The 20,477-nt window shown below is 35.1% G+C and overlaps 2 protein-coding genes across 3 annotated transcripts; both read right to left on the reverse strand.

Annotated features, from left to right (window-relative positions):
• Positions 1-16,188, reverse strand: LOC126734018 (dual specificity protein phosphatase CDC14C-like). Of its 2 annotated transcripts, none has more exons than XM_050437528.1 (7): positions 15,917-16,188; positions 15,548-15,869; positions 14,176-14,484; positions 13,939-14,068; positions 13,318-13,496; positions 13,102-13,255; positions 1-428 (listed from the first exon to the last, which is right to left on the reverse strand). In XM_050437528.1, exons 1-7 carry the CDS (start codon positions 16,005-16,007, stop codon positions 51-53), a joined length of 1,563 nt encoding a protein of 520 aa, XP_050293485.1. In that variant the 5' UTR covers positions 16,008-16,188; the 3' UTR covers positions 1-50. The 2 variants fall into 2 exon arrangements, with proteins under 2 accessions (XP_050293485.1, XP_050293486.1); XM_050437529.1 differs by having other exon boundaries at positions 15,548-15,857; positions 15,917-16,187.
• On the reverse strand, positions 5,150-9,606 carry LOC126734019 (uncharacterized). The gene is made up of 2 exons (XM_050437530.1): positions 7,285-9,606; positions 5,150-6,274 (listed from the first exon to the last, which is right to left on the reverse strand). The coding sequence occupies exons 1-2, from the start codon at positions 7,954-7,956 to the stop codon at positions 5,591-5,593; spliced, it is 1,356 nt and encodes a 451-aa protein (XP_050293487.1). The 5' UTR covers positions 7,957-9,606; the 3' UTR covers positions 5,150-5,590.
• Positions 16,189-20,477: the final 4,289 nt, after the last annotated feature.

Below are 20,477 nucleotides of genomic sequence, written 5' to 3' on the forward strand. Positions count from 1 at the left end.
TTTTTTTTTCTAAGAAAACAAGAGACATTTATTGACAAAAAACAAGGTTATTAAATCTGTTTCCCTCGACCTCCAACCTTTTTAGTCCTGTTAAACCTCATGGCTTTTATTTGGTTCAACTTGTCGCCCTGAGATGGCAGCTTTACCGCGGCAGTTTTAACCGGTTTCTTCACCTGTTCCTCCTTCGAGGACTTCTTGACGACTCTGCGGGGTGATAGTTCGACGTTGACGCAATTTATGCATTTTTCCGAACGCGATTGGGGCCTCACCTTGGTGTGGGAGTGAGTCGGGTCTTGAGTCCGGGACAGTCCGTGCATCGAACACAATAATTTCGAAATGTTTTTAAAACTGTCCCCGGACGAGGGGTACAGTTTCGCCTCGGTGCCCAGCAAACGTTCTATGCTAGAGATTTTTAGTTTTTTTTGGGCCTGTAAATTATAAATGCTTTTATTATATACAAAATTCTTCATTTACAAACAAGTAGTAAAAATAAGGTATGTAGATGATTATAGAAAAAAATGGTAAAAAACTTAGTGACATAGGTACATGTTCTAATGCTATTTTTGTCAAAAAAAAAAGTTTATAATGCCTTTTTTTTAACTATGTGCTGAATCAAGTGTTCATAAGGCACATTAAATATTACAAAACAAAATTGTTAAAAGAATTTTTAATTATAATTGGCTTACTAGCATGGAGGTAAGTTACTTATTTTATTGGGTATTACGTCACTTATAGCAAAAATCAATTTAGAAAATACTATCTCACACGCTCAAAAATTGAAGAGAAGAAGAAAATAGACTTATTCACGTACAGTGAAACCTCTCTTGAGCGGACACTTATGGGACCTTCAAAAAGTGTGCGCTCAACGGAGGTCCACGCGAAAAAGGCCACACAGAAGCAAAATTAAACAGCATGTCATTTTCTTAAACAAGTTTAATATTAATTATTTAATGACAATAAGTATATAATTAGGGTTACAAAATAATTGTAATTATGCAAAAAAAATAAACTTAAAAAACAAACAAAAACTTAATGAAATAACAAACCGAAAATAATCTAAACTATACTCTATTTCAGAAGTGTGTAGAGCAATAAAACCTCATTAGTATGCAAAAGTGGTACCTGGTGATCCACCAATATTTTATGCCACTACCTTAGTTGGGTATTAGTTTCAATGTAAAATTCTTTCTTTTCGTTGATTGCAGGTAGTGCCACCCGGTTTTGGGTCAATTTATGAGTTTTGCCCATTGTTACCCACTGATAAACATTGAAAACGGTTCGCCAAAGGCGTGCAACTGGGACTTGTTTTTTACCTTATAATTAATGTACTTAAATGCTATTTTATTTTAGAAAGTTACTTTTGTTTAAATGGAATAATATATTTTTTTCACAAATTTATTGAACATAAACCAGTTGAAAATATCACTTTTGGATCTGGCACTTTTTGAACAGTGTATAACAATTTTAAATTATAATAGATTGTAGTCTTCTTCGTCATCTGACGAACTGTCATCACCTCTTGACATTATAATTAAAGGATCGACTGTCTGATCGATGAGGTTGTCAAGATCCCACATTTTGTCCTCTTGCTTAATTACATGCTGGACTGCTTTTCGCCAATTCTCTGGTGTCGCTTCCGTAATGGCTTCATCAAACAGTAGCTTAACATCTTTCATTTTAAAAGTCGTGTTTTGTCTTGCTACAAATCCTTTTACCTGCGCCCATATCAGTTCTATAGGATTTAGTTCGCAATGATATGGCGGTAAGCGCAGTACAGTTATATTATATTTTTCGGCTATATCTTCCACGGCGTATTTCATGAAACGAGTTTTGTGTAAGTTTGCTATTGCCAGCAGTTCTTTTTTTATCAAATTTGCTTCAAACGCAATACCTTTTGCAGTCAGCCAATCGGTAATTTCTTGCTTTCTCCAACTTGAAGTTGGCGTCTTCTCTATTCGCCGTGAATGATAGCTTGCGTTATCCATAACCACCACCGAATTAGCCGGAAGAAATTTTATCATTTCACCAAAATAGTGCTCGAAAACGTCTGAGTTCATGTCTTCATGGTAATCTCCTGTGCGAGTCGACTCAAAGGTTAGCAGACCTTCTTTTAAAAATCCCTCTTCGCTTCCAATATGTGTGATTATAAGTCTTTTTCCTTTTCCCGAAGGTACTTTAATACCCGTAGACAGGCCTTCTATGAAAGCTTGGCGAGCACTGGTTATATTTTTGTCTTGCCACATTTTTTGGACTATATAACCTTCGTTAATCCACGTCTCATCAAGATAAAAAACTTTCTTTTGCTCCCTGCGGTACTGCTTGATACTTCTCAAGTATTGTCGTCTCCAACAAACAATTTCGTCGCTCTCCAGTAAAAGTGCTTTGCGGTTATGCTTTTCCCAGGCAAAATCCATATTTTTTAAAGTTTTCCATAAAAGTTTTCTACTTATCAACGGAATACTGTCATCTCGCCACAGCCACTCGCCTACAGCCAAGCTCCATTAAAATTTTGTCTAGGGTGGGTATTTCCTTTTTAAAATAAAAAGAGTGAACTTTTCTTCGAATTATACATTTAGCATTTTCATCAAGGACTTTTGTAGGTCGTCCTGGCTTTTGCTTGGGAGATTCCACTTGACCTGCTACTTTTCTTTCCCGCAACAATTTGAAAATGGTGGACTTTCCAATTCCACTCATTCGAGAACATTTTTCAACAATTTCCTGCACAGTAAAACTAGGGTAATCGTGTTTTATGCAATCATGTACATTTAAAATAATAACTTTTTCACTCAGCGATAGTGGAGAATTTTTAGTACATCTTTTCGTTGGACTGAATACCTCCATTTTTTAAATATTGGGATAATAATATTGTGATTACACTACAGCGTAGCAGTGACTACTAATGTTTAAAATATGATTTAAAGTATTTATAGTCTGTATATATTACCTGACCCCATTTTTGCATGTTACAAAGCGTTAAAAGATAGGTACCTATACAAAAGGATTAAAAGTATTTATTTAGTATTTAATCTCTTTTAAAATAAAGGCATTTAATCCGTGAAAATTAAATTCATAAATATTATAAGTACCTGCGCCTATGAACTACCACGAAATGTAGCCAAACAGAACGGAATTCCCCAGTTTATTGCTCTATACACTTCTGAAATAGAGTATAGTACATACATACATATAAAGATTTTTGTAAGAAATAATGTGTAAATATTTTGGAACACATGTACAAATTAAGATCATTGTTTATGTTTAAAATATTTTAATAAAGACGTTTGTCGATTTTTTTGTAGAGCAAAGTATCTTGGAAATGAAGATCAAGTTTAGATAGTAAATCTAGAGCAGATAGGTCACCCCTAGCCTGAGTGAAGCGTTTTAACTGTTGCATCTTAGCCTGTCGATAGGTAGTCAATTCTTCTTCTTCTTCCTCAACGTGTTCCTCTTCTGACTCATCGGATGATACCACTACTTCCTCTTGATTCGAAACCTCCAGAGGAAGTTCATTAATTTGCTCCAATATTAAATCATTGTCTACATTAAAAAATTAGTTTATCATTTCAAAATTATCCTTATTCCTCAACATTTGAGCTAAAAGTGACAATGGAATGTCGTCTTTATTTTCCCAAATTTCCAGGTTTTCTGCTCTATTTTCTGAACTATTAAAGTGTGTAATGTCAGACTCAATAAAGCAATTTTGAACCGTTTTCTTTGTGACTTGGTCCCATGCAATGTTTATAAAGTAAACTACATCTAGGACGTGTATTTTTCTGGCTAATTCTTGGGCTGATTCAGCAGTATTTATGGCTAATAAAAGTTTTTTAATAATGATTGTCCTATAAAATGTTTTAAAACTCTTAATAATGCCCTGATCTAAAGGCTGTACAATAGAAGTGCAGTTTGGAGGCAAAAAAATCAATTTAATATTTTTCTCTTGGGTGACAACATGCATTGTCGAGAAATAATAAAATTTCTCGTTTTTCATCATTTTTTTATCAAATTGATTTAACCAGTCGGCCACGTTAGTTCACCGGTCATCCAAGCTTTTTTTATTCCACCTATAAGTAACTGGCAATTCTTTCACATTAATATTTTTAAATGCTCTTGGTTTGGCCGTTTTTCCTTCCTTATCACTAGAGGTTTTTCTTTTTGTCCCTTCATATTTACACAAAAAAGTATAGTCAGTCTCTCTTTTGAAAATTTACCTCCAATACATCTTTCTCGCTTCAAATGTAGAGTCCTGTTTGGCAGTGCTCGGAAAAATAGCCCAGTCTCATTAGCATTCTAGATATTTTTGGGAGCATAGTTCTTAATTATAGATGGTACTTTCTCCCAAAATGTCGTGACATCGGCAGAGTTCACACTTGCGGCCTCCCCACTGATAGTTCTAAAAGCAATGTTGTGCCGGGTACGAAACTTTTGCAGCCAACCTTCTGATGCACTGAAAGTTTTATACCCCAAACCATCAGCGATTTCTTTGGCTTTCGTTTTAACAATTGTACCTAAAAAGATAATAGTCACATGTAAAATATACAGTAATATGTGTAATAATTGAAGTATGTTACCTGATAATGGAATATTTTTGCTTCGAGTTCTAATGAACCACTTATAGCACTGTCTGTCAATATTTCTGCCCTCTTCTCTTAGAAAGCTTCTTTTTTCATTCACATTTATATTTGAGTGGAACTTACTTAATTAAACATCCTTATTTTTAATAATCTCAGCTGCCTGTGTTGTTCCTATTCCAAACCGTTTTGCTAAGTCGCGTACGCTTAGTTTGTCTTTATTAAAAATCTCAATTACGTCCACTTTTTCTTTAAGAGTTAGCACTTTACGTTTCGACGACATATCGGTTGTTACGCTAATAACGCTAGAAGATACGACAATAAACTAAAGCCAAATGCATTCAGTGTTGCCAGGTGAAATAAAATGAAATCATGAAAAATGTAACCAAAAATCATGAGTTTTGGAAAAAAAATCATGAGACGGCGTTTTAAGCCTTATTTAAAAAAAAAAACATACATTATTTTTATTAAAATATTTTTTTGATGAAATAAAGATACAAGTACCAAAATATCTACTTTTTTATTAACAAATCTAAATAAAAACATAAAATTATATGTTAAAGTAAACAAACGTACATAATCTTAAAGTAAATAACTGAAAAACAAAAATCCGAAATATCCGTTATTTTATTCTGACTCATCGGAATCATAAATTTGTTTATTTAATTTTTTAAGCAAATCTTTTCCTATTGGAAAATTTGAACAAATACGGTTTTCTCTGCCCACTAAACTTTTGGTGTGCAGTATAGCAGCTATCATAGGAGTTTTCAACCGATTTCTCTGTTTTGTTTTGTTTAAATTTATCTGACTAAACACCCTCTCTACGTTAGCACTGGAATGCGGCAAAGTTAATAAATTAAACACAAAATTACTTAAATTGGGAAACCGGGATTCTGTATTTTCCACACATTTAATCTTAGCAATTTTACCCCAAAAATCGCAAATACCTTTCCAGGTAAAATTAATTTCATAATTTCTAAGTAACAACCATTCATTGTCAATAACTTGCGTATCAGCAGGAATTAAATTTGAAACAACATAGAAACATTACTTATAGACCTGATTTTTCTTGATTTAACTACCTCAGGATCTAGAAATTCTAATTTCTGAAACACAGAGTTTTTAAGTGGAAATCTTGACAATATTTGCTCCACACTCTCAATATAAAAGTCTAGACATCTTAATTTTACCATGTCGAGTCGGTTTTTCTCCAGATCGGCAGAGTTTATGTGGGCAGAAAAGTACATGTCATTTAAATTTAAAAAAAGTCTAGGGTCTTTAAAATCTATATTTTCAATGTTGGCATTTAGATATTCGTCCTTAATATAATAATCTAAAATTGTTTTAACTGTTCTAGCAACCTCTTTATAAATAACGTGAATTTTGGGCGATTCGCTTTGCATTAATTTGTTTAAGCTATTAAAAATAGGTAGTACATGCGATAAAAATGATAAGTATAATTTATTTTCGGGCGTGTTTAGTTTTTCTAAAATAATATTTGCTTGACTGATTTTAAGAGACGCCTGATCTACGAAATACAACCTCAAAGCTTCATATTGATTAAGAAGCCTTTTAACCACGCATTCCAGAGATAACCAACGTGTCTGGCTAGGATGTAAAATCTTCGATATTGAGACATTTGCAAATTCCTGGAATTCCTTATATTCTTCCACTCTCTTCGGACTATTTGAAAAATAGTTATATACCTGTAAAAAATTATATTTTTTAATTAAGTATACATTTATTTTATTAGCGTTGTTAAAAGTTAATTTTAACAATTTATTTTATTTTATGATTTTATGGAATCGAAGTTTATGGTTGTCAAACGAATAATACCTTTTTTCTCAAGTAAATAATTTTTGCCTGAACTTTCTCCCAAATCCCAACATGTGTTTTTACCTACTTTTTAAGAAATGCCTTTGTTACCAGTTTAGCTTAAGTGCACTTAAAAATCCATTTTTCTCCTCAAGTTCACTTAAGTGTTGGCCCCATGACACACGTGCATCCCACATTTTTACCCAAGATTTCACCCCGAGTCCCATGAGAAAAAATCAGTATTCACTCCGTCGCCGCAAAAAGAAGTACCTACTCTCGCGCCCCCGAAACACAAGGTTTCTTTCACCAGTGAAGGAATTCACAAAGCTTAAAGTACCGAGAAAATAAGTTAGTCAAGAGCAAGTTGGCGCAAGCAATTCCTCTCTCTCTCACTCTCTTCCGTTTAAGTATTTGTCTAAAGTTCATATATGTATACCTAATTGTTACGATAAAGTAGTTTAAGTTATGTAAAAAGGTCTATAGTGAATAAGTGTGCGTAAAGGTGGAAAATTGAACTGAAAGTGAGTGCAACGTTGTGAGTGCAACAGTGGTTGTCAATAGCTGCACAAACCAAGGTGACGTTAGTGCTAATGCCGTTCCTGGTTCCTGCTAAGTTCCTGCTATTGGTCTTGTGATTCTGGAAGGCTGGTAACGTCAACTAATATTGTAAACCCTGTTAAATAACTAACTTCAACATTGTAAATCGTTCATTAGTCTATACCTGTAAATTATTACTAACCAAAAGGTACAATAAACCCTTATGTAATCGTAAATCACAACTGTGTAATTTATTGAACTGGACCTATGTCATCGAAGGGCTCGTCAATGCAGTAGCCGTTGCTCGAGCAGGTATAGGTAGGTTTTTAAGAAACCCTAATCTATATTCAAGCGTATAGCTTACTTCTCTCGCAAATTGTTCCACTTCCTCAGGCAACTTGTGGCATGCATACGATGCACACAAATGAAAGCTATGGCATATGCATTTCATTATGAATATACCTGGAATATTTTCTCGCAATCGACTGACCGCAGAATTATTAACGCCAACCATGTTGCTCGCTCCATCTGAAGCAAAGCCAATAAAGTTTGACTTATATGAAACACCATTTTCGGTAAGGAAGTTGATTAAAATTTCATAAAGTGCAGCCCCTGTGGTCTCTACTACTGGGATTAACGCCAAAAAGTTGTCTTCAATGTCAAAATTAATGCACATTCTTACAACTAAACATAAATGTTTGGTGCACGAGTTATCAGTAGACTCATCTATGATAATGCTAAATTTATTATCCCTCATTAGGCCAAGTAGCCAAGATTCTTGAGACAAGCCTGTAACTTTTTGTAAAACTCTTGACATCTTTGTTCGTTTACATTTCATTTGTTTGACAATATCTGAATCAGTGCCTACAGCATTGAGATAATCGATGAAATGCTCCATCAAATTCATAGGGAGATTATGTTCGGCTAGAAACCCCGCAGTTCTTATAATTCCTTCTTTCGCTTTTTCTTCAATGCTTATTTTTTTAGAACTTTCTGCAAACATTTGACTTATTTTTACTTGACTTTGCTTGCCCATTGATGCTCTCTGCAAAGCTTTAACATGCTTTTCAGTCTCAGAATGTTTTACTAGTTGGGTTTTCCCTGCAGATACCTTAACATCACATTTACAGTAATCGCACCTTAAATTTAAAAAACAAAACGTTTACCTCCATTAAAATAAAAGTTTTGTTCGCCTTAAATTATATATATCCGCATTAAAGCAAATTTTAATTAGTTACGATTCAGTAACTCATATTATCATTTAATTCTCGATTTAACATTATTATAAGTGAATTTAGATTTTGTACTCAATAAATCCAAATTGCACTTATTTTTACAGAAAGTACCTTAACTTAAAATATCATAAATACCTACCAGGCAAAGCCTGTCCCCTTTCTGCTGTTCTCGATCCATTGCAAACCCGGTATATTTTTTCATTCCTTTTTAAAATTTTGCTTATAAACCTTTCTTTTCTTGCTAGGTCCTGGAAGAGATATACTCTTGGATGTACTACTACTAGAACTACTAGAATCACTGTCACTCATATTTTTTAATTATTTTCAACTCACAAATAATGCTTTACAATACCAAATACACGAGCAAATGCATAAAACTTCGTGAAAAATATAGCCCGTAGAAATATCCGAGAATCTCGGGGAATCCCCATACTCGTCAGTATTTCCCGTTTATATAGGGCTGTGCGGATATTATTTAAGGCTTTATGATATTTATATGTGTACATTTAGTTGTAGCTTTAGGTTATTTTTATTTTATTTTTATTTTTACGACTAATATTCTGAGTTACGATTTTAAATCTTATTAAATTTTAATTTTCTATATTTAATTTAAATACAATAACTTGCTAAGACTTTCACTTTTAAGGATCCACCAAAAAATTCAGAAGATAATATCTTCGGATACGCTTGTGATTGGTGCAAAATTATTAGGTGCAAGAAGTGCTCAAACATAGGATCCGGTGAAGTTGGTGCCATTTCAGCTCTAGAGTAGTAGGTCCATTCCATACATTTGCAAGGAGTGTGCCCCCAAAATCAAAAAGTTATTTGAGCTTGGTACTAGAGTGAATTTACTGGAGGAACAAATTCAGGAGGTTTAAGCGGTGATTATCAGAGTTGTTCCTGATCTCGTGGCCTCACTAAAATGTCTTGGAGATGATATTAAATCCATCAAACATGCTTTCATACGTCATTTGCAGAGCTTAAAACGGAAATGATTTCTGTTAAAATATCATTTGAACAGCACAAACCACCTTACTTACTGAGACAAATGACTGGACTGAGAGGGCCAGCAACATTATTATTCATAATGTGTGTCAATCAAACTCAAACATGATTCCTGACAGGATTGAGAAAGACAAAAGAAAAGTGGTGGAGATGTTGGTATCGATCAAAGAGGAGGGAGCAGCTGGGGAAATTGTTGTTAAAGTTGTTCGACTGGGGAAACAAGTGGATAATAGGACCTGTCCACTAACGGTAATATTCTCCACTAACAAGCTCGCTAAGGATGTCTTAAAGGCTGCGAACATACTCTGGGCATGCATTCAAAGTTAAAAGTGACCTTACCCTCCCTACAACGAAAGTGCTGGACTGAGGTTTTTGATGAGCTTACCAACCGCAGATACAGAAACAATATGCTTTATATCACAACTAACAAGCATGTTCAGAATCATGGAAAAAACTTGAAGTAGCCCCATTACAAGTTTTTGTTTTAATGTAGGTGGCTTACGTAATAAACTTTAGGAATTACATAATAATATTATATGTTCTAACTGTTATATCTTAATATTTGTTTGGCTCTCTGATAATTTTCGGATGCTGAATTGAAAATCTTTCCATCTGTTTCACTGTGATAGATCCTCTCTTACAAGAAATAAACGCAGAGGCGGAGGTGTATTAATTTACATAAGTGACTTATGTAAATTCACATAAAAAGGAGGGGCGTATATTCTATCTGAGTCCAATATGGATTCAGTCACCCTGACTTTATTATTTTTGATGTTCCGGATGCTCTTTGGGAAAATGATGAGTTTGGAACTGTTGTGTTGTTAGATGCCCTAACTGAAGTGAATTAATACGTGGGGAGTTTTATTCTTACCTTAACTTTTTTCAAAGGAATTTTGTGCCAAATGATAGAAATACTTTTCTTGATCTTACTTTTACAAATAGGAATGCTCTGGTGGTGAGTGAAGCTGTTGATTGTGTTTTTGACAAATCTGTCTATCATAAGCCTTCTCATTTTGAATTAACTTTTAACAATGGCAAAGAAAAAACTATAAATTTTGTACAGTTCTTTTATGACTTTAGAAATGCAATTTATTTGGGTGTTTGTGTGGAGTTAATTAGGACCTTGTTTTGAATGTAATTAATATTGATGATGCGATTTCAGAGTTCTATCATATTATGTTGAATATGGCTATAGCTTGTTTGTGCCTCTTAAGAGATTTAAAACCTCGTCTTTTCCCAGTTGGGTTTCAGGGGAGTGAAAGTACTTGATCCAGCAAAAGAAAATTTCACATAAGAAATTTCAGTCTAGTCATACTGTTGCAAACTACGAAGTCTTTTCAGGTCTTAGAGCTAGGTGCAAAACTCTAACGGAGACTTGTTACCAGAACTTTATTTCAAATTTGGACCAATTACTTTATACAAACCCCAAAAACAAATAGGCTTCCTGATTTGATGACCTGTAATAATGGGCAGTTTGCAGGTTGTGAACAAATTGCAGACGGGTTTGCCCAATTTTTTTCTACTGCCTATAATGGTGATAATAATGTCTTACCATCTCGGCAGGCTGGTGTAAACATGACTTCTCCAAATCCTAAATTATCTGTCCGATTAATTTTTGATAAAATCTTTCAATTACCCCTTAAACTTAGTGCTGGCCCTGATGATCGATCCAATTGTTTGTTGAGAAAATGTGTATGTGCCCTCTCTTATCCTCTCTTCATTGTGTTCAGTAGGTCATTAGACTTGACAATTTTTCCAGCCCAGTGAAAACTCAGTTTTATTACGCCTATATTTAAATGTGGTGCCGCTACGAATGAAATGATCAATTTCAGGAGTGTGTCCGTACAGTCTGCCATTCCAAAACTTCTGGACAGTCTCATTTATGACCAAATTAATTTTTATTGCAAAGAACTTCTGTTAAGTGAACAGCATGGCTTCAGTCGTGGCAAGTCCGCTATTATAAACTTGTTGTATCGGGGTGCTCTATTGAATGCTTTGGAGAGGGGTGAACAAGTGAATGTAATATATACAGACTTTTCCAATGCATTTGACAGCTCATTACTGGAAAAATTGAGACTTTTTGGTTTTTCAGATTGTTTGCTGGCCTGGTTTCCGAGTTTTCTGTCTGACAGATTTCAGCAGGTACAAATTGGTGATGCTAGGACACACCTTACCAGTTTGACCTCTGGGGTTCCACAGGGTGGTCATTTTTCAATAATTTCATTAATGATATTTTGGTTTGCTTTGAAAATAGTAATTTTTTGTTATTTGCCGACGATTTAAAGTTTTATAGGGTGATCAGTTCAGAACAGGACATAGTTCTCTTGTAAGATGATCTGAATAGGTTGTGTGAATGGTGTAGTTTGGCTTTGAATGTGGGTAAATGCAGTTACATTAGTTTCTACAAAAGAAACAAACAGGTAATTTCCTTCTATATTATTGATAATGTTAATCTTAGGTAGACTAAGGTAGTAAAGAACCTTGGTACCTTTTTGATGAACAATTGAATTTTAACACTCATGTGAATACTATTATAACGAAAACATCTAAGGTCCTTGGTGTTGTCCTGCGCAATTGTAAAGATATATACGATATAACGATAAAAAATTTGCAAAAAGTTGTACATATCACTTGTCTCTTTGTTGGAGCATGGATCAATCATTTTTTACGATTCTGCCTTTACAAACTTCACATTCTAGTTCCTAATGGGCATTGTTATGATGAAGCAATGACCTTGCTGAATATGCGAAGTTTACTTAAAAGACGCACTGAGAATGCTTTGGTGTTTATTTATAAACTTTTGAATGGCCTTGTGATTTGACCCGAACTACTTAATAAAAAAGTTTCATTTAATATTCCACACCGTAATCTGAGGGTAAATCGATCGTTTTCTTTGCCTCATCATCGTACCGACTATGCTATGCACTCGCCTGTCGAAAGAACCTTGAGGCTAGTAAACTCTATAATGGAATTGAAGTTTTGAGAATTTCCTTATTGCATTTTAGGAGTCTGCAATCAGTAGTTATAGGTAGTCTAGATTTTATTTCTTTTTCAGAAATATTTATATTTTTTGTAATGGGGTTGATCCCTTGTATTGATTAAATAAATAAATATTTAGTATGTATAACTGCAGTCCGGGGAGAAGATATTAACAAAGGACAAGTTGTAGGTACTGAGTGTATTCGTGGATTTAAAACGGACTTTTGAAACTATCGACGGAGATATTTTAATAAATAAGCTAAAGAGTTATGTTATGAGGACTATATAATATATAGTGTTTTAAAATGGATTGTTCCGCTTCTATTCATATCATAAGTAAATCATGTTCATAAAATTGTTTCTTTTTAAAGGAATATCAATCCATATATCTGGTTTATTTACAACACAAATATTTTTCTACATTTTATTTCTTGTAAACACGACGATATATGTATATATACTCCAGGTACAGAAAAATTAAGTTATGCAAATACTTTTCAGCTGTTGTAAATAAATCTTAACACCCAATAGGATATATGCTGACTCCTTAATTGGCTTTTAGTTAGGCAGAATACTGAAAGGATAAATGTAATATTAATTTGTAAAATTCAACAGATTTTTATTACCAGCATATTTTAAGACATATTTAGAAAAGAGAGTCGATATCCATTCATATCATCAATGGAAAATTATAACATAGTATAGGTAATTTGAACAAAACTTCAAAAATCATCGTATGAGGGATTATGCCTTTTCAATGCCTTACCAACGAACATAAAATCATCTTCAAACATTAAGGTATTTACTCGATTAGTAAATAAGTATTTTTTAGAATTATAATTACATTTTTGTATGCAAATATTAACCGTTGATAAATGTATATTTATATTTATGTAGTCAAATGATAGCTAAAATCCAAAGGTACCTAGAGTGAAATTGTAACAACTACGTATATTACTAACCTGCATGCAATTCTCCAATTGTACACTGGTAAACTTGGTCTGTATCTTTTGCCTGTTTTCTCTGATCGCCTTCTCCCGTTCCATCGGCCAAGTCTTACTATAAATCCCGTACTTGTGACGCGGTATCTTATCGCCCTCTCCGTAATTTTGCAACCTTCAAAGAAATTCTAGTAACAACGGCAACATGCCATTATATCGACTTCGGCTTTTTATTACCGGTATTGACTTCCGATACGCCACAGCCAACTCTGTATCTTTTCGAGCCACAACTGTTGCTGACCAATGACAGAGCCGGGTCGACAGATGCGCAGCCACGCGATCGCCTCCCGCGCAGTCAACCGATAATGCTTGATCAAGTAGGCGCCGATCAACGATCCGGTCCTACCTAAACCAGCCTTAAATTAGGGAAGATATTCAGTTATAGAATTTTATTTTAGAAAAAGTTGTGTAAAGCGAGACAGACTTATGGGGACAACAATGGGTTAGACAAAGAATGGGTAAGAAAAAGATATGTGTAGCGTGAAAAAATATAGGAATATAAACGTCATTTATGTGAAAAATATCATTTTAAGTAAACGCGAGCAGAATTTTAAATGATTTTGAAAAATGTCAGCTTTATCTTATCATTAATTGCAGCGCCATCTATTTATCATTATTCCTTATTACAACAGTTTCTATAGCAACATAACCTGACATTTCCGTTATGTTGACATTGACAATTTTACGCCAGTCAGTTACGTCAAACTGTCATAATAACTTCCGGTATGTGCATACCGAGTGAGAGAGAGAGAGAAATAGTGTGCAATGAGGTGTGAAGTAATTACATTTTTAAAATACCTTGCAATGTACAGCGATGGCCGCAGGCGCCGTCTCAGCTATATACAAAAATTTCAAGAGAATGTCCTTGGGGGGCGTGGTCCCGTCCGGGAAAATCAAGTCGTAATGTTGGATGCCCACTTGCATGAACCTTAAAAACGCTTCACATTAGACTTTTTTTTGTCAACTCTGGCAACACCGCGCCATTTTTTATTAACGCCCTTCGACTATTGAACGCGATAGAACGGACATACATACGTATAGGCGTCGTATAAAACGTTATTCAAGCGTATGACGGTCTTCACGTCGTTCTTCAAGAAGTACTTTATATAGAACTCGGGTGGATGGGCGGTTCTGTTATCGGCTGGGCCGATAAAAGCTAAAAATTTCCGCGGTAGCAGCCAATTTAGATCACCAAACTCCAGTTTATTATACAGGTCGTATTCGGACGCATTGAAATCTTCAAAGTTGAAGAAATTAAAGGCCTGAGCCTTGGCTATCGCTTGAAAACAGTCGATCATCTTTATGGCGAACTGACAGGGAAACTGGGAAGCGTCTAAAAAGGGTCTAAAAAAAAAAAGAGTTTTTTGACAGGTGTCACTTACTATTGACAGTCCGAATCTTAGGTTAAGTTTTCAATAGAACCACCATAGAGAAAGTAAAAGAAAAGAGACGTTTGGGACGCCTCATTTTTGACACTTGACAGTTGGTAGTTCAATGGCCGGAGAGGGTGGCGCCACTGAGACTTGATATTGACATTATCGTAATTGACAGTCATAACTGTCAGTTGTCAATTTTTTTCATGACTCTAGTTTAGCTCTACTAGGCTGTCAGGCTGGGTAATAGCCAAAGCATACTTCAGAAACTCCTTAAAGATATACCTTTTGATGCTGGTCTAGACAAAAATTAACTTTTCGAGTACAGAAGATGAAACCTATTGCTCATTAATTTGTGATGAAATATCTTTATCGGAACAATTAGTGTATAGCAAATTCAACGACAAAATAGATGGGTATGTTTACATGGGACCCTTAGAGAGAAAAAATGAGTTTGCCAATTCAAAAAGTTGTATCTTGATTGTCTTTGACCTTCGGCCTAGAAAAATTTGACTAAAACCTCTTTTTAAAAAAAAAGGAGTCTGCTGTTAAATTATTTACTATAATTTATGAGACATCATGTATATTATTTCTATGAGCAGCAATGTAAAATTTATGTTTCCAAAAGGCTAAATGTCAGATGATAAACAGTGAGAAATATGAAACTGTAGCATACACATGCATGAGAAAAATTGTATTTCTTTTGAATCCGCTCGTAGAAATTTGAAATCTCGTTTCACTGTACTATGCACATATTTCCTCTAAATATAACCTTTTCCTTATATCTAATAATTTGCAAGATAAATTGCTGCTGCCTTAATTTAAAGTCCCCAACCTTATACTGAATTCGAATATCCCGCGTTTTTCTTGACATGACCCAGTCGGTATTGTAACAACCTGTAATATCGATTACTCATATTTATTTCTCAAGCTGCGAAGGGTGCGCTAGATACCATTTGGTATACTCCTCTTCTTATTTTACTTTCTCTATGGCAACCACCAACTAAGGTTAAGTTAATGTCGGTCGAACTTACTTAATAGGTTCGGTCTCTTGAAATAACCTTAGGGCGTCCTTGGGAGACATTTTCAAGTAGAGGACGCAGTAGCAACCCATTAGAAAAATGGCGTTCGCCTTTTTTTCTGGATGCGATATCGTGTAATGCACCACCGCCTTCATACCACGGGCATATTGCAAATATTTGTTCACTTTCATGCAATATTTGTATACGCACGAGATGTTCAACGGCCCAAAGTCCAAATAATAGTTGTGATACAATAATTCGTCGTCTATGGTGAAGTAGAACATTTCGCCGTCCCCCTTCAGGTGTCTGTTGACGCTCATTCCTAAAAACAAACCTGTAGGTCAGTTTATAAAATTTTAAGTTTCTTTAGGTGTGCGGTACCCTTAAGTACGGCAAAGTACAAGTTGTTGCTAACGATCTCTATAAATGATTCCATTTCCCCTTGGGGTCTGATGCGATATCGTCGGTCCATATCACGGGAAAATACAGCAGAACTTCTGTCTCTCCTTGCAGAAAATGAAGTAGCTGACGTACTGGAAGCAGTAATTTAATAAAATGGCCAAAACTACTTTGAATAATTCGTCGTAAGAGAGGCTGTACATTTTTGGAATTTTGATAGTACACGTGACATTTTTTTGACAGGACGTGCGCGACAGGAAAGGTGTGAACATTTCGGTTTTTATACAAGACGAGATTATTTATTACCTATATATCATTTCCGAATGCCCTCGACATTTTATATACTAAGTATTACTTTTCTTGTGTAATTAAACCCAATACAAGAGAAGCAAAAATCTACAAAACATGGCTTCGGACGGGGCTTCAAAAACCTGGAATAAGGTTTAAAATAATCCCAAAATTTTTGAAACTTGGCATAAGTAAATTGGTCTATAGATACTATTTTTCACTGTAAACTAGGTAGTTGTAAATTCCAAGATGGCGGCTGGGCGACATCTTGAGAAAAAATTTTAAATAGAAAGGGGGGTCGTGTGGTACCTCATTTTAAAGGTCTCAATGAGTACTTTATAACCCTGAAATATTAGACCCATATCTTAACTCGTTTCAAAATGGCGGCCTAATAAAAAAGTATTTTATTTTATTTTAACGTTTTACATTTTTATGATTTTTGAATAGGTAAAAATCAGTGTACGAAAATAAATGCGTCACTATTTTATTTTGACATAAAAACGACAGTTCTAAATGTCAAAATAACACATAAGCGCCATCTTGAATAAATGCATTAAATAGAAATCTTGTGTTACCTCATTTAAAAGGTTTTATTGAGTACTTTTAATATTTATTACATGGACTCGGTGGACTCCGCTTTGACCTGTCTAAAAGTAACAGCCAAAAAAATACACTGTTGCGATTTTATTAACGTTTTTAATAATAATATACAAATAATTTATAACTTTTGAATTTTGGATTTAAAGATTAACTTTTTGGTTTCTAAAGACTTACTGAACCACCCTCGTATGTCACATTTCACGTTAAAGGTTATTGAACATTATTTAGACATTCCAAAAACCAAATAGCTCGAAAAAACTCGAAAAAAAATTTTAAGATATTTTTCCTTAACCGGTAAATTACTCTTGTATCGGTCATTGTTAGATATTGTTTAATGTGTTTGGCAGTTTGAATTTATTGTTTTTTTCAAAATGGTTAATTCTCGTCCATTGGAGGAAAAAGTAGAAGCAATTTTTATTTATGGAGCAACGCGTAATTTTCATGAGACTGAAAGGGTTTTCAACGAACGTTTTCCTGATCGTCCTATTTGCCGTAAATATTTAAGGGAACTTGTAAATAAATTTACAACTACTGGTACTGTCCAGGATAAAAAACGCCCAGGCCATATGTCTATTTCAGAAGAAAAGCAAGTCCAAATAATTGGCGAAATAATAGAAAATCCCCAACATTCTACTCCAACTGTTGCTGATATCTGTGAAGTTTCAACTTCGACGGCATGGAGAGTTTAAAAAAAAAAAAAGTTTCACCAATACAAGATCCAAATGGTCCATCAACTGACTGAAGATGATCCTGACCGAAGAGTGCAATTCTGTGAAATTATGGCAGAGAGAGTAGAAAGGCAACCTACGTACCTGCGCAACATTTATTTTAGCGACGACTGTACTTTTTTTTTAAATGGTAATGTCCACAGACAAAATTGTCGATATTGGAGTGATACCAATCCACACATTTTTCGTGAAACCCGATCTCAGTATCCGCAAAAAATCAATGTATGGGCAGGAATATTAGGGAATCATATCGTAGGGCCGCTGCTTTTAGAAGAAAATTTAACAGGTGAATTGTACTTAAATATGCTGGAAAATGCTATCGATCCTCTCATAACAGAAATTGTTGAGGCTAATGTACATGAATTTGACATGGAAATTACATTTCAACAAGATGGTGCTCCTCCGCATTTTGCCAGGAATGTGAGAAATTATTTAAATGATAATTATTTTGGTCGTTGGATAGGTCGTCGGGGTCCTATTGAATGGCCAGCTCGGTCACCAGATTTAACGCCGCTAGACTTTTTTTTGTGGGGATACCTAAAGCAAAAGTTATACGAAACAGAACCTGCCTCAATTTTTGAGCTACGACAAAGAATCACTAACATTTGTCAAAATATTGAGGCAGATGTATTTGAAAATGTTCGACGTGAATTTTCAGATAGGTTATTTATGTGTCAAGAGGTACAAGGAAATCATTTCCAGCATCTTTTAAATTAAATATTGTCTTTCTTTTGATAAATTGTTTATTTGCTAATTGTAAATTAGTATTTCATTGTATTCTATTAAAAACGTTAATAAAATTGCAACAGTGTATTTTTTTGGCTGTTACTTTTAGACACGTCATTGAGACCTTTAAAATGAGGTACCACACGACCCCCCTTTCTATTTAAAATTTTTTCTCAAGATGTCGCCCAGGCGCCATCTTGGAATTTACAACTACCTAGTTTACAGTGAAAAATAGTATCTATAGACCAATTTACTTATGCAATAAATGCCTCCCATTGCAAACCCAAGCTCTGGCTTCGATATGTGGACGACACCTTCATCATCTGGGACAAAGAGGAAAAAGCACTTCAGGATTTTCTGCTTCACCTTAACAACTTCAGACCAACAATCAAGTTCACGATGGAAACAGAGAAGGACTCAGCTCTACCTTTCCTAAATGTCCTCGTTAAAAAGGTCGGTTGAAATCTACGAACTTCAGTTTATAGCAAACCAACACACACGGGCCAGTATCTTCACTATGAGTCCAGCATCATCCTGCAACCACCAAAGTAGGCATCATAAGATCCCTCTACAATAGAGCTCGAACCATCTGTAGAAGCGACGAGGATCTCAAGACTGAAGTGGATACCATCTACAAAGACCTACAGCAGAATGGATATCCAAAGAAGCTAATAAGTAGGACCATCCAAAGGACGCGTCCAAATCAAATCAGAGACGAGGCCATCACGACAACCAGACTTCTACCCATACCTTACATTAGGGGTACATCGGAACAAATCCGACGCATTGCCAGCAAGTACAATATTAGAACTGCCTTTAGATCTAGCACCACTATCAGAAGCGTGGTATCAAAGACCAAACCAGATGGCCTGTTGGATACCAAAAATTGCGTCTACCAGATCCCATGTGAGTGCGGTGACTCATACATAAGTGAAACGAAGCTCCCCCTAGAAGTCAGAGCGAAGGAACATTGCAGCTGGACTCAAAGAGGAGAGGTTTCCAAATCCCGAATAGCAGAGCAAGTGTGGCATAATGGACACAATATCCATTGGTCAGAAGCCAAGATTAAATATTTGGTATAAATATTCAACCACATATATTTAATCAACGATATAACTATAATGTGTTACGCTACTAATGGTGAATCTCTCGTAAACGGATTTTTCTTCAACAAAGAATTTAAACTTACTACATACGTCAATGCAATGTGCGGCCTGGTAGTATTTATTAATTTTTAATCCACTCAACCCTTGTATCTACTAACCAATTTAACCTGTACAATAACCCGATTCCTATAAATTAATTATTATTACTTATTTAATTAAAAGCATATACACTGTTGTAGTACCTTCTAGGCAGAAGGTACAACACCTATACGCATTATATAGGGGGTGTCCCAAAAGTATGGACACACCCAAAAATCTTGGGAAATATGGGCGCTAGAAAAAATCTTTAAATGCAAAAGTTTTGGGGATTGACGGTGCATCTGATGGTGACGTTAAACTTGATCTTGAGCTTGACCTTCAAGGTTATTTGAAGGTCAAAGCGATTTTTTTAAATGGGAACCCCTATTTTTTATACCGGATTCTGAAAGAGCGGAAAATTTTACGTCCCGGTATGTATTGAGGTTTGAGGTTGAAGTAATCCCAAGAGGTCAAATAATAAGGATTTCCATTTGAAGAAATGAGGTCGACCTTCAAATGAGGTTCAACGTCAAATCCAAGGTCACCGTTGGGTTCCTCGTTAAGACTTACCTAGGGTACGTCTTTTATTTGTTTTCTTTTACCACTGAACTCGCGAGATTTTTAAAAAGTCATTATTTGACCTCTATTTGACCTCTCGGGATTACTTCAACCTCATACCTCAATACATACCCGGACATAACATTTTCCGCTCTTTCAGAATCCGGTGTCAAAAATAAGGGTTCCCATTTAAAAAAATCGCTTTGACCTTCAAATAACCTTGAAGGTCAAGCTCAAGGTCAAGTTTAAGGTCACCACCAGATGCACCGATTGATTCCCCAAAACTTTTGTATTTAAAGATTTTTTCTAGCGCCCATATTTCCCAAGATTTTTGGGTGTGTCCATACTTTTGGGACACCCTGTATAGTACACAGTACTATTATTGTACTTGCAAGTACTTGTACAAGCAGGTCAAAATTGAACTTGGACTCAATGTGATTTGTATATCCATCTCCGTCT

This window comes from Anthonomus grandis, chromosome 3 (genome assembly GCF_022605725.1).
Source record: "Anthonomus grandis grandis chromosome 3, icAntGran1.3, whole genome shotgun sequence".
Taxonomy (NCBI): Eukaryota; Metazoa; Arthropoda; class Insecta; order Coleoptera; family Curculionidae; genus Anthonomus; species Anthonomus grandis.

Excerpts from the sequence above, each read along its gene's own strand:
- LOC126734019 (XM_050437530.1), bottom strand. The coding sequence starts at position 7,956 with ATGGGCAAGCAAAGTCAAGTAAAAATAAGTCAAATGTTTGCAGAAAGT. Across the intron at positions 6,275-7,284 it reads TGGAACAATTTGCGAGAGAA|GTATATAACTATTTTTCAAA; the intron begins GTAAGCTATACG and ends AATTTTTTACAG.
- LOC126734018 (XM_050437528.1), bottom strand. The coding sequence starts at position 16,007 with ATGGACCGACGATATCGCATCAGACCCCAAGGGGAAATGGAATCATTT. Across the intron at positions 15,870-15,916 it reads GTACTTTGCCGTACTTAAGG|GTTTGTTTTTAGGAATGAGC; the intron begins GTACCGCACACC and ends ACTGACCTACAG. Across the intron at positions 429-13,101 it reads AATTGGAGAATTGCATGCAG|GCCCAAAAAAAACTAAAAAT; the intron begins GTTAGTAATATA and ends TATAATTTACAG.